General features: G+C 40.5%; 1 protein-coding gene across 1 annotated transcript; it reads right to left on the bottom strand.

Moving 5' to 3' along the window:
- Window positions 1–8,170: 8,170 nt before the first annotated feature.
- LOC124864786 (proton channel OTOP2-like) lies at window positions 8,171–12,027 on the bottom strand (the record flags this gene model as incomplete). The annotated part of the gene is made up of 6 exons (XM_047359692.1): window positions 8,171–8,611; window positions 8,695–9,539; window positions 9,632–9,774; window positions 11,288–11,346; window positions 11,425–11,561; window positions 11,643–12,027. Coding segments are annotated over 6 exons (1,740 nt in total), but the record flags the coding sequence as incomplete, so codon positions are not given.
- Between the last annotated feature and the right edge of the window lie 97 nt (window positions 12,028–12,124).

Below are 12,124 nucleotides of genomic sequence, written 5' to 3'. Positions count from 1 at the left end.
TAGATCTGAACCTAATTATAGTAGTTGTTTATATATTTCTGTACTGTATATGAATTGAAAAATAAATCCCTTATACTTTTTGCTATCCAAGAGTGTTAAATCTAAGTTTGCATCGGGAAGAATCCATGGGTGTATTGCTGACAATGGTGTTATTGGACTGATTGTTAGGTTGCTAACTTTAACTTCTTCTGCCTGCTTACCAATCACCCTCTCCAAACGTTTTGTTTCTTTCTTCTCCTTTTCCCAGCATGGCTTTAAAGTTTCTAGTGTTTGAGGATCTGGGTTAGTTGCTTGCAAGTTGATCCAGTCATTTATTGTTCTTCATAATTCTAATGACATGTCTCCCATATCTACTGTGAGTACAAATATTGGGGTAGTTTAGAATGCTCCTGTACATATCCTTAGTGCTTGATGTGGTATATTGTCCAATTTATCCAGATGGGTTTTTGCTGCTGATCCATATACTATACTGCCATAATTTAATTTTGACCAGATCAGTCCTGTGCAAATTCTCTTTAATGCACTTCTGTTTGCTCCCTCAGTCATTTCACACCAAACATTTAATGAAATTTAAAACTCTTACATTTATCAATAATTTTCTGTATATGTATATTCCATATGAATTTTTCATCAAACCATATTCTTAAAATGTTATGCAGTTGACTCTTTGTAATTATTGATTATATAATTTCAATGGGTTTACTTCTGTAATTCTTTTCAGTGTAAATACCATAATATTTGTTTTTCCAACTGAAAAATTAAATCTCTATTCAAATGCCCATTTCTCTATTTTATTAATAGCATCTTGTATTTTCTGTACTGTGAACTCTTCGTTTTTAACCCCTCTTTGAGATGGCTCTGTCATCTGCAAAAAGTTAACAATGCACCCCTTTTTCTCTTTACAAAAAAGAATTTATCATCATAGAAAACAATAAAGGACTATAATATACAATTTGCTTCTTAATCTGTGCTTTTCTGATTTCATGCTTATTTGTATTTCTTCCCTTTCAAAAACCATTTTGATATTTAGATATATATCCTTTATTATTCTAATAATATGTTAACCTAGCTTTAATATTTTATTTCCATTAATCTACATATATTTGATGTTAAAGCAGTGCATCTATAATTTTCTGGTCTTGTATTGTCTTCTCCTGGTTTGATTGATACAATGACTGACTCCTTCCAGGTCTTTGGCAGCTCCCCCTCTTCCCAGACATTATTAAACAGCTCTAATCTGTAATTGTATACCAGGTCTGATCGTTTCCTGGTGCTTGGGTCTAAGTCTTTCTAAGTACTTGGTTCAATTCAGCTTGTTTAAACAGTGCATTTATTAAGTTATCAGTTTCTTCACTATTCTTCAGTAAATCCTTATATTCCATCTTTGTTGCCTCCTTTTCCTTTCCTCCCCACTAATGTTTCTTATGTCATGAACCTCTCTAGTGTTTTTACTAATAATTTAGCGTTATCTTTTAAATTTATTCTATTAACTGTATTTTAATATTGGGTATCCATATTCTTTTTGATGTCATTCATTCTTTTGATCACTTTTGATATTTTGCCTAGTTTCATCTCTTTCCATTGTGTCACAGAAGCTTCTCCAATATTCTCTAATCACACCCTTAATGGTTTTTCTTATCACTCCTTGCTTTGTTTTATACTTAATAAAATTCTGATAAATAGTATTCTTAAGTATTTTAAAAGTTAAATATTTTGACTTGGTTAATTTATTGTTCACTTGTCCACCAGGGTACCATTTTCCTTTCCTTCCATGTTCCTCATTTCTTTATTGACTGCTCTACAGCCTCCAGAATTATCTTACCAGCATACATATTTATATTATTTGCATGTGCTATTATATCAATGTCCTCTAATACTTGATTACTGATTTTTCCAAATGTATTCCAATCTGCTTTATTAAAATTAAATTGTTTACTTCCTTCTACTTTGTTCAACTCCAGTTTTATTCTAATATTATTTTAATAATAATTAAATTTAAATAGGGTAATCACTACCATTTGTTGTGTTTTTATCAATATCCCATTCACATACACCTGCCAGTGAATTTGTTACAAGTGTGAGATCAGCTGCTGATTCTGTTTCTTTCTAACATTGATTCTGGTTCCTCTGCCACCATTAAGACACACAATAATTTTATATCCATCACTTCTCAATGTCTTGGTCATTTTTATAATTACTTTTTTCCATAATGTGCTATTAACATTAAAGTCCCCACACCGTATTAGGTTTCCTTCTAGACACTCCATTATTTCTTCCATTAACTCAACTGATATTATTTTACATATGTATATAATACTTACATATTATATAATATGTATTATATACACATACATATATAATAAATATATAATAATTAATCATCTTATACTCTCTATCCTTATTCAATATTTCAACTGCTATGAATTCCAAATGTATTCCTTTTCTTAGAATTTGATATTATATTCCTTGTTTCATAAATATTCCACACCTTCCTCCACTTCCCTCCTATGTATCCCTTCATATGCTATCATGCCCTATAATAACATAGTCTAGTGTTGGTTTTACCATGTTTCCTCTATACATACTTTCTCTGGGTTCTCTTCCAATCTATCAATTTATCCCTTAAATGTCTGTCCATTTGCCAGTTAAACTTCTAGTACTCCATTGTATTATTAACATGTGGTTTAATCACCTGAGGTTCCTGGTCTTCCATTTGTTTCCAGCCTTGTGTTAAGGTTTTCCCAGGATACCTCTTTAAGTCCCAAAACCTTTTCAGCACTGTAAACAAAGAATGATTTCAGAAATATAAATGATGATTGTTTATTTTTATCAATTTGCAAAATGCTAAGTGAACCCAAACATCCAGCCAAAGTCATTAAGATCTATCTTCAGCGTAAAGAACAAGACTTTCTGGAAGCGATGGTATGGCCCCCACAGAGCCCTGATCTCAACATCATCGAGTGTGTCTGGGATTACATCAAGAGACAGAAGTGAGAAAGCCTACATCCACAGAAGATCTGTGGTTACTTCCCTTTTTTTTTTTTTTATAACCGTGTCCTGTCCGGCTGAGTATCGTTCAGAATTGATGTCTGAGTGCCAAGAAAAAGCCCATTAGATTTACTTTCACAAGTGGAGCATTACAGCTAATGCTTTAAAGTTCTGCTTGATACTTATAAAAAGAAACTTTATTAGAAACTGCTTTCGAATTATTTCAATTGTTATGGACACGGAGACAGAAATGGAAAGGAAAAAAATAAGAAGCACTAAAAGAAGAAAGGTGGGGCAAAAAGAAAAAGGGGAGAAAAGGAGAAAAGAATGGAGGAAAGAAAGAAGGATGAAGAGAATACAAGACAACACCCTGCTTGCTTCTACACCTGCAGAAACGTTCATATTACCAGCTTTCTTTTACCAAAAAGTGCATGGTACTCATCAATGCAAGATGTATTTAGTGGTAAATGCAGCTCAAAATAGAACATTTGTGTATCTGTTAACACCTGAATCTAAACACCTGTGGGTCTGAGTGTGAGCACGCTTGTGTATACAAGGTTTCTCCATAAAAATATGCAATAGCGAGTGTGAGGAGCCACAGACCTGCCTGCCTGGACCCGGGACAGATATGGAGGAGATCCGAGCCACAGACATCCAAAGGCCCCCCAGAGCACAGGAACCCCAGGAGAGTTACCGCCGGGACTGCTGCAACCCCCCCAGAGAAGAGCAGGGGAGAGTCCCAGGGGGACCACCCAGCAGCCACAGTGCAGAAGCTCCAGGGAGCTGCAGCGACGAGCCTCCAGGCCCCGCCGGCAGCCGTCTACACCCGAGCAGATCCAGCTTTGGACCCAGAGACCCCAGGACATATCACTCCCCAAGTAGAGGCCCAACAGAGCCCAAGAGTCCAGGCCCCAGCAAGCAGCCACTGGGAATGAGCCAGTACATACCAAAGCACCTAGCCCAGGATGCCAAGAACCACAAGTACACCGGCTGGCAGAGACACCAACCACCGGCAGGTAGTGTGGCGGGGAGGAAATAGGCCCCCATTTGATGGGGGGCCTAAACTGATCCAGAAGAGGGAGCGGCCCAAGACCCAACCTGACACAAAAAACAGGCACACACAGTCACAATAACACATTCCCAGCCTCATGCGTACACATAAAAACGCTCACACTCACACACTCAACGTGAAGACAAACAACAATGGACGTCTTACACTCACTCACACTCCCCATACATACTCTATACTCCCAGGTCCAGGTGCCGATACCCAATAGGGACAACCAGCCCCTGGACCCAGGAGGTATTCCTCTTCCCTCCGAGGGTGGAGACTGGCAGACCACCCCAGCACCTGAACCTGGTCCGGGCTAGCCCGGGCTCGTGTCTGAACCTGAGGGACCCCTGCCCGGACCCCTGCCCAGTCCCCAACGACCCCCATCCTCATCTATGGTTACTTCTCCAAGATGTTTGAAAGACCTACCAGCGGAGTTCCTTCAAAAACTGTGTGCAAGTGTACCTAGAAGAATTGATGCTCTTTTTAAGGTAACGGGTGGTCACACCAAATATTGATTTAGATATTTATTTTGTTCATTCACTGCATTTCGTTGATTGATGAAAATAAATGATTGACACTTCCAGTTTTGAAAGTATACTTTGTTTACAGCATTTTTTCACACTTGCCTAAAACGTTTGCACAGTCCTGTATATAAATCAGTCAATCATTTTCTATACCGCTTCTTCCATAGTGGGTCATGGGAAGGCTTGTGCCAATCTTCAGCAGTCTATGGGCAGGAAGTGGGTTACACCCTGGACAGGTCGCCAGTCCACACACTCATTCACGCACCTAAGGGCAATTCAGAGAGACCAATTAACCTAACAGGTGCAGATTCATTCCAGTAAAGAAGTGCAAAAAAGTAGCATACAGCAAAAGGAAATAAGTAGAGAAAATATAGGGCCAACGTCATGTAAGGCATTTTATTTGAAAGGGGGTCATTGTTAAAGAAAATTGAATCCAACCTCATGTGTACATATACTGTACAAACACTCACACGACACATCCCAAGTAAGAACAGAAGAATGGACGCCGTACACTCACTCCAGACTAGGGCCAGCATCACCTCAACCTACAAACCTCACAAACACACAACATCACCATCACTGCAATGCTAGCCCAAGGAGAACCACCAACCACCTCAGCTCCGTCATCTCCACCTGGCCAGTCCAAATGCTGGCAACCCCACATCTGAAAAGGGACGCAACCTCCCCACCACACACCCTGCAACCCCTCCACGGCACCCCCCAATCCTTTGAACAGACACCCCATACCCAGGACATGATGCAAATAAATAAATAAACATAGCCCCAATCACCGCTGCACACCGCCCAGCTGACCAACCCCAGGCACAGCCACCCCCTGCAGGACAACCCCCCACACTGCCCACCCAGAACCCTCAATGTTTACATACAACCTAACATTTAGAGATGTGCTTATGCACCAAGATGAAGCCAATTAAATAGATCCCTCTCAAGATTCCATTAAGTGAGCCTACCCCCAGTGTCCTAAATGTGCGTGCCCTACAAGTGAGAGTGTCCATGTTGTACAATAAGATTGGGGCCAAGGCCTCCATAGGAGCACAGAGATGGAAAAGCCTCCCTGCATCTGAATGACCCACCCACACCCTAAAGCACTACATGAGTGGTAGTGTGATGGAGGGGGCAGAGGGAGGTGAAGGGAAGGGCTAGGGGAAAATACAGGGGTTGGACAATGAAACTGAAACACCTGATTTTAGACCACAATAATTTATTAGTATGGTGTAGGGCCTCCATTTGCAGCCAATACAGCATCAATTCGTCTTGGGAATGACATATACAAGTCCTGCACAGTGGTCAGAGGGATTTTAAGCCATTCTTCTTGCAGGTTAGTGGCCAGGTCACTACGTGATACTGGTGGAGGAAAACGTTTCCTGACTCGCTCCTCCAAAACACCCCAAAGTGGCTCAATAATATTTAGATCTGGTGACTGTGCAGGCCATGGGAGATGTTCAACTTCACTTTCATGTTCATCAAACCAATCTTTCACCAGTCTTGCTGTGTGTATTGGTGCATTGTCATCCTGATACACGGCACCGCCTTCAGGATACAATGTTTGAACCATTGGAGGCACATGGTCCTCAAGAATGGTTCGGTATTCCTTGGCAGTGACGCGCCCATCTAGCACAAGTATTGGGCCAAGGGAATGCCATGATATGGCAGCCCAAACCATCACTGATCCACCCCCAGGCTTCACTCTGGGCATGCAACAGTCTGGGTGGTATGCTTCTCCGGGGCTTCTCCACACCGTAACTCTCCCGGATGTGGGGAAAACAGTAAAGGTGGACTCATCAGAGAACAATACATGTTTCATATTGTCCACAGCCCAAGATTTGCGCTCCTTGCACCATTGAAACCGACGTTTGGCATTGGCATGAGTGACCAAAAGTCTGGCTATAGCAGACCTGCCGTGTATATTAACCCTGTGGAGCTCCCGACGGACAGTTCTGGTGGAAACAGGAGAGTTGAGGTGCACATTTAATTCTGCTGTGATTTGGGCAGCCGTGGTTTTATGTCTTTTGGATACAATCCGGGTTAGCACCCGAACATCCCTTTCAGACAGCTTCCTCTTGCGTCCACAGTTAATCCTGTTGGATGTGGTTTGTCCTTCTTTGTGGTATGCTGACATTACCCTGGATACCGTGGCTCTTGATACATCACAAAGACTTGCTGTCTTGGTCACAGATGCGCCAGCAAGACGTGCACCAACAATTTGTCCTCTTTTGAACTCTGGTATGTCACCCATAATGTTGTGTGCATTTCAATATTTTGAGAAAAACTGTGCTCTTACCCTGCTAATTGAACCTTCACACTCTGCTCTTACTGGTGCAATGTGCAATCAATGAAGACTGGCTAAAAGGTTGGTCCAATTTAGCCATGAAACCTCCCACACTAAAATGACAGGTGTTTCAGTTTCATTGTCCAACCCCTGTATGTTCTCCCATGTTCCTATCCAGCTCCCCAGCTGACTCCTATAGGCACACCCGTTCACCCAGATCCACCAAGGGAGGGGGGCACTGGCACATCCACCCCAGGGCTAATGGCAAAAGCACCCCCGAGCCCAGAGGACCAACCAGAATTGGGACCCACACTCCAGCCTCCAACCAGCCTGCCGACCAAAGAAGCCACCGAGCCCCAATCAAGGGGAAGTGTGCAGTGGCAACCAGGAGCACGGCCCCATTCCAACAAAAACAGTAGACCAGCTGGCCCAGTGAAACACCCAATTAGTTTCCAGTCAAAAAAAAAATGTTGGTGAAAATCTGAAAGTCTCACTGACAGGCTGCTCAAATCAAATCACACTGTAAGAGGAGATGGAGTCCCCCTATCTTAATAAAAAAAAACAGACTATGTATATATACAATCAAACTGAAAGTTAGCTATTTAAAAATAGTTTCAACCAGGGTTAAAGGTAAATCGTAATGTGTACAATCGTTTCAGCCATAAGAATTGCTTTTAGAACTAAGCTTAAAACATAAGATCAGATTTTGATCTAAAACACCACTAGAAGACGTCTTGGCATGATCCCAAGAAATCCTGGTAAAGTTAAAAATGATTGTATGGAACAGCTGTGCCACAATTGTTATAATAGATGTGATCAAAATCTATACAACTACAAAAAAATAAATGTCACGATGCAGTTGTTTAGTTTGTTCTTTAGTTATACTTGTATTCTTAAACCTGTCATTGCTATAGCTTTCAATTGTTTTCATTTGTTGGTCATAAATTTAATAATTTGGAGTGCCCAGTTCTTCAATTAAGTTTGCTGTTGGGGTACTCCAGTGACAGTTTTGTACCACCAGGGGACTCTGTTAAGCAGATACCTGTTCATTCTTTGGAATACAATAGGATTTACACTCAATGGAATATTATTAACAGCTTTATTTTTGTTAAAATGTTTAGTTACAGTAGGAAGAGGACTTTTGGATAATACTTTTAATAACTAAGGCCACAGTTATTATTAAGTCTGGGTATATTATGCATCATTTATGTATTTTTGTACTTCTTAGACATAATAAAAACCTGAGTTGTTATTCCTGTAGCGTCGTAAAAAGAAGGCAGCAAAGTCAAGTGCAAATAATAATAATAAGAGTGGTTTGAATTTTACAACTTTTTATTGTTCGCAAACAGAGTAAAAATCTGGTTTTGCCATTCTAGCTTTACAATACATTATTAATTTCAATCCTAAAAATAAAATGTTTTATACATTTACACTGTTGCATAGTTATGCCACTCCGTAAGAAAATATAGTCATTATTCAGTATCTTCTTGACAAATATTAAAAAACATTCATCAAAAACAGTCTACAAAACAGTTTCATGATGCCAAGATTCCGCTTTCCGTACACTCTTTGCAAGATGCTGATTTATGAGTTGAGGTAGACTTCAAATAAACCGGCGACTGAGTGCATTCGGTAAAAGATGCCAAAAGGAAGACCCACGTTCACAATAACAGCCCACATGCTGGAGTGGTAGAACTGTGCTTCAGTGTCATGATCAAACTGGGGACGAGCACCAAAGGCTGGCATGATCCACAGCTGTAAAAGACAGAAAGAAGAGGCATTGCTTTCAGTGAATTGGCCACAATGAATGTTAGAGAAAAGAGATTAAAAATACTTACAATGATGTTACCCAGCAGTAGGAATGCACAGACCTCTCTCAACACTCGCCTCTTCCACCGCAGTTTGTGTTGGTGCTCCGCTGTCCCACTGTGGCCACGGGTTTTTACGTCAGGGTTGGATTTATTGTCTAAGTCTGCTTGCTCATGTTTGCTCCCTTCTTTTCTGGACTTTAGCACATACGGATTTGCAATCACTGTGTCAGTCTCCACCTCATGGAAGGGTTCCCGGTGCAGGCCCTCAATTATAAAAAAGTTCTGTAGGCAGAGCTGGATCACCATCAGTATGCCCCAGGCCAAGTTGAGCCTGTTCAGGTGGCCCTTGGCCCCAGTTGCAACCATGGCTATGATGGAGAAATAGCTGATGATGAATTGCCCCAGCGAGGCTCCCACCAGCAGCCCTACATCTAGGCTGCGGGCGGGGTTCTTCTCTGAGACATGCTTCCTGTGTTCCAGCTTGAAGATAGCACATCCGATGATTATGCAAACAGACATCATGATCACAATGACTATATTCATGACGAAGTGCATCATCACTGCTGACTCATAGCTTTCTTCATCTTGGACATTTGTTTTCATTTCGATCTCATACACACTGAATGTTGCGATGCCTGCGACCACAAGAAGGACCCCCAAAACGGGACCAATCAACACATCCTTGAGGCTGAATCTGACGTCGTGGTGGCTGCTTCCGAACACTACTCGGCCCACGTTGTTCCACATGACGAAAGCCATGACGGTGGCAAAGAGGCTGTACTCGATGTTGAAGGGGTACAAGTAGTAATAGGCATCCTTAGAATTGTCACAGGAATTGTGGATGCACTTGCAGTGGCCATCATCATAACTGGCTGTGAGACCAATAAGCCAACAATCAGTTATAAAAGTGTAACACTGTTTATGCATAATGACTGCAAAATCAGCTTTTATCTGCTTAGGTTACCTGTTCGGATGTACAGCTCTCTTCTTGAGAGTTTAGTGACATTGTTCGGGAACTCAGGAAAAATTGTTTGGTGAAGGGACTCTTCAGTGACTTCAGTCATCCATACTACAAGATTTGTGGAGAGGGTGAGCATCAGCCCACAGCTAAAATATGGAAAAATATAAAAATTATCAAGGATTACTCAAAGGCTACTCAGTTGCCTAATTTTCTCTTGATCACTGGACTGAGTTTGAATCCATTGTCTTTTGCATTTACTAAAAATTCTATGATGTTGCTTTCATGCATAAATCCTTTCATTTTCTGTTTGACTCATAACCACTGCATATATCAAGATACCTACAGCACTTCTTTGGCTACAACATCTGTGTTATAGTCTGAGGACTATAACACAGAAAACAAAACATCACAGTCAATCAAACTCAGAATCACTAGGTCAGCCCTGTTGGTCAGGAACAGTGCATTTTTTCTCATTACAAATAAAAACCTGGTTTAGTAAAGATTGCGAAAGGGAACTAATCAATTGACACAAAGAAATGTTTAAATTATTATTTTTTTTATCCAAACAAATTGGAATTAGAATTTTTAATAATTAAAAATAAATAGGTTTTTATTTTCTCACATTTTCTTAACAAAAAAAAAAAAAGGTATTTAAAGAGCCTTTCAAAAGTCAAGGACAGTTACAGCATTTATGTAGTGCACAACACAGAAATACATTTGTAATTCTATCTTTTGTTTGAGATAATTCCTGAAACCTACACTACATCTGGATGTGGGCCCCAAATGGATTTTCCTTAGGGTTCTTGTATAGGCCCATTTGGGAACATAATTCCAACCAACATTAGCAAAACCATATGGGCGCCCTCCATAGGCCTTCAATGTGTATTTCTTAGGCCAGGGGTTGCCAAAGTGGGGGTCACGAACCCCCCAGGGGTCGCGGGACACGAACTGGGGGTTCTCGAGATGATTTTGAGAATCATTCGGATATGACCCCTGAGATGTATGGAGGGCCAAAAGGGACATAATTCAATATATTATGAAGTAAATAAATGTGAATATCCCATTAAATAAACAATTGTACCATAAAGTAAATAAATGTCCCATTAAATATTTAAATGTATGATTTATTTATCTAAGACATAAAATAATTAAATGCAAAATGAATTATGAAATGCACAACCGAACGTCCATTAAATGATTAAATATACCTTTGAAATTATTAAATGAAGTAAGTAAATGTAAAAAAAAAATCTTTTAAAAATGCATATAATTATTTTGCTATATATTTATTTATTAAATAAACTAATAAATATACAGTGAAATATTTTTATGTATATTTAGAGGGTCTCCGGGTCACCAATAGGTGGTCGCCAGTCTCTGGCACTGTTATTTTGGGGGTCACTGGCTGAAATGTTTGGAAACCCCTGTCTTAGCCCATATGGGTTTTTACCCATATGGGCTAAGACAGAGTTCCCTTGTTTCCCACATACACAACAAATTAAATTGACATTGGGTCACAATGTAACCTGTGGCCTATTTTTCAGGCCCTTTCATATGTAAATTATGATTGGGAAAACAATAGCACAACTTTCTCTGTTACTCAGGGAGGGTAGCACATCTGTGTGGGGACAGAAAATTAGCTAATAGATAAAAACGTACCGTGTAAGGTTCTTTTGGACCTGCACACAGTCTTTTGAATGCATCCACAAAAAGTATGTCTGCAAGTGCAAAATACAAAAATCTTAACACTTTTCAACCAGCTGCACTGGAGAACATGAAGTATGCTTAATTTTTACCTGCAGAAGAACAAAGAAAAGTTGCATCACAGGGAATGCAACTTTAACGGCTGAATCACAGTGAAGGTATCCCACATAGGTAGCTATCTTAAAGATGTCCATGATGAGACTGAGGATTCCAAACAGTAGAAGTCCCCCTGAAGGGGGAGTAGTGGAAAATTAACTGTCCAAGAAATGCTCCTTACATTAATTGTTTAATTGCTAAACTTGTACTTTACCTCTGAGCCAAATGGGACCTGCATGCCTATCCTTGAAGACAACACCATTTTCTCCCCTGTAATTGTAAATGATGTAATAGACCATCCAAATGGAGGTGAGCAGGAATAGGAAGATGATGAAAATCTGCAGAACCGGGGTACTGATTTTGACATTGCTCGAAGTGCCCCCGCTGACAAAGGCGCAACCCAGGATCAGGATGTTCAGGCAGATGAACGCAGACAGCATCCACCCCCAGTTTCTGCCCCGGTCCCGCGCAACTTCAGTTGAAGAGGTGTCCATCTCTGGCTTGCTCTCGCTTGTGGCTGCGTCTGCTCCTTTTATGTTGTTGGAGAGGTGTGCTTCCTCCGACTCCCTGTCCTTAGCTGTCATCTTGCATGGCTCATGTAAATTATCAGCGGCAATTGAACAACAGCATGGTATCAACAAACATAGTAGGTTTAGCACAAAACATTATCATAAAGTTTATAAAGCCTTTCCAAGA

The sequence above is a fragment of the Girardinichthys multiradiatus genome, chromosome Y (assembly GCF_021462225.1).
Source record: "Girardinichthys multiradiatus isolate DD_20200921_A chromosome Y, DD_fGirMul_XY1, whole genome shotgun sequence".
NCBI classification, from domain to species: Eukaryota; Metazoa; Chordata; class Actinopteri; order Cyprinodontiformes; family Goodeidae; genus Girardinichthys; species Girardinichthys multiradiatus.
This window is presented reverse-complemented; position numbering and strand designations above follow the sequence as displayed.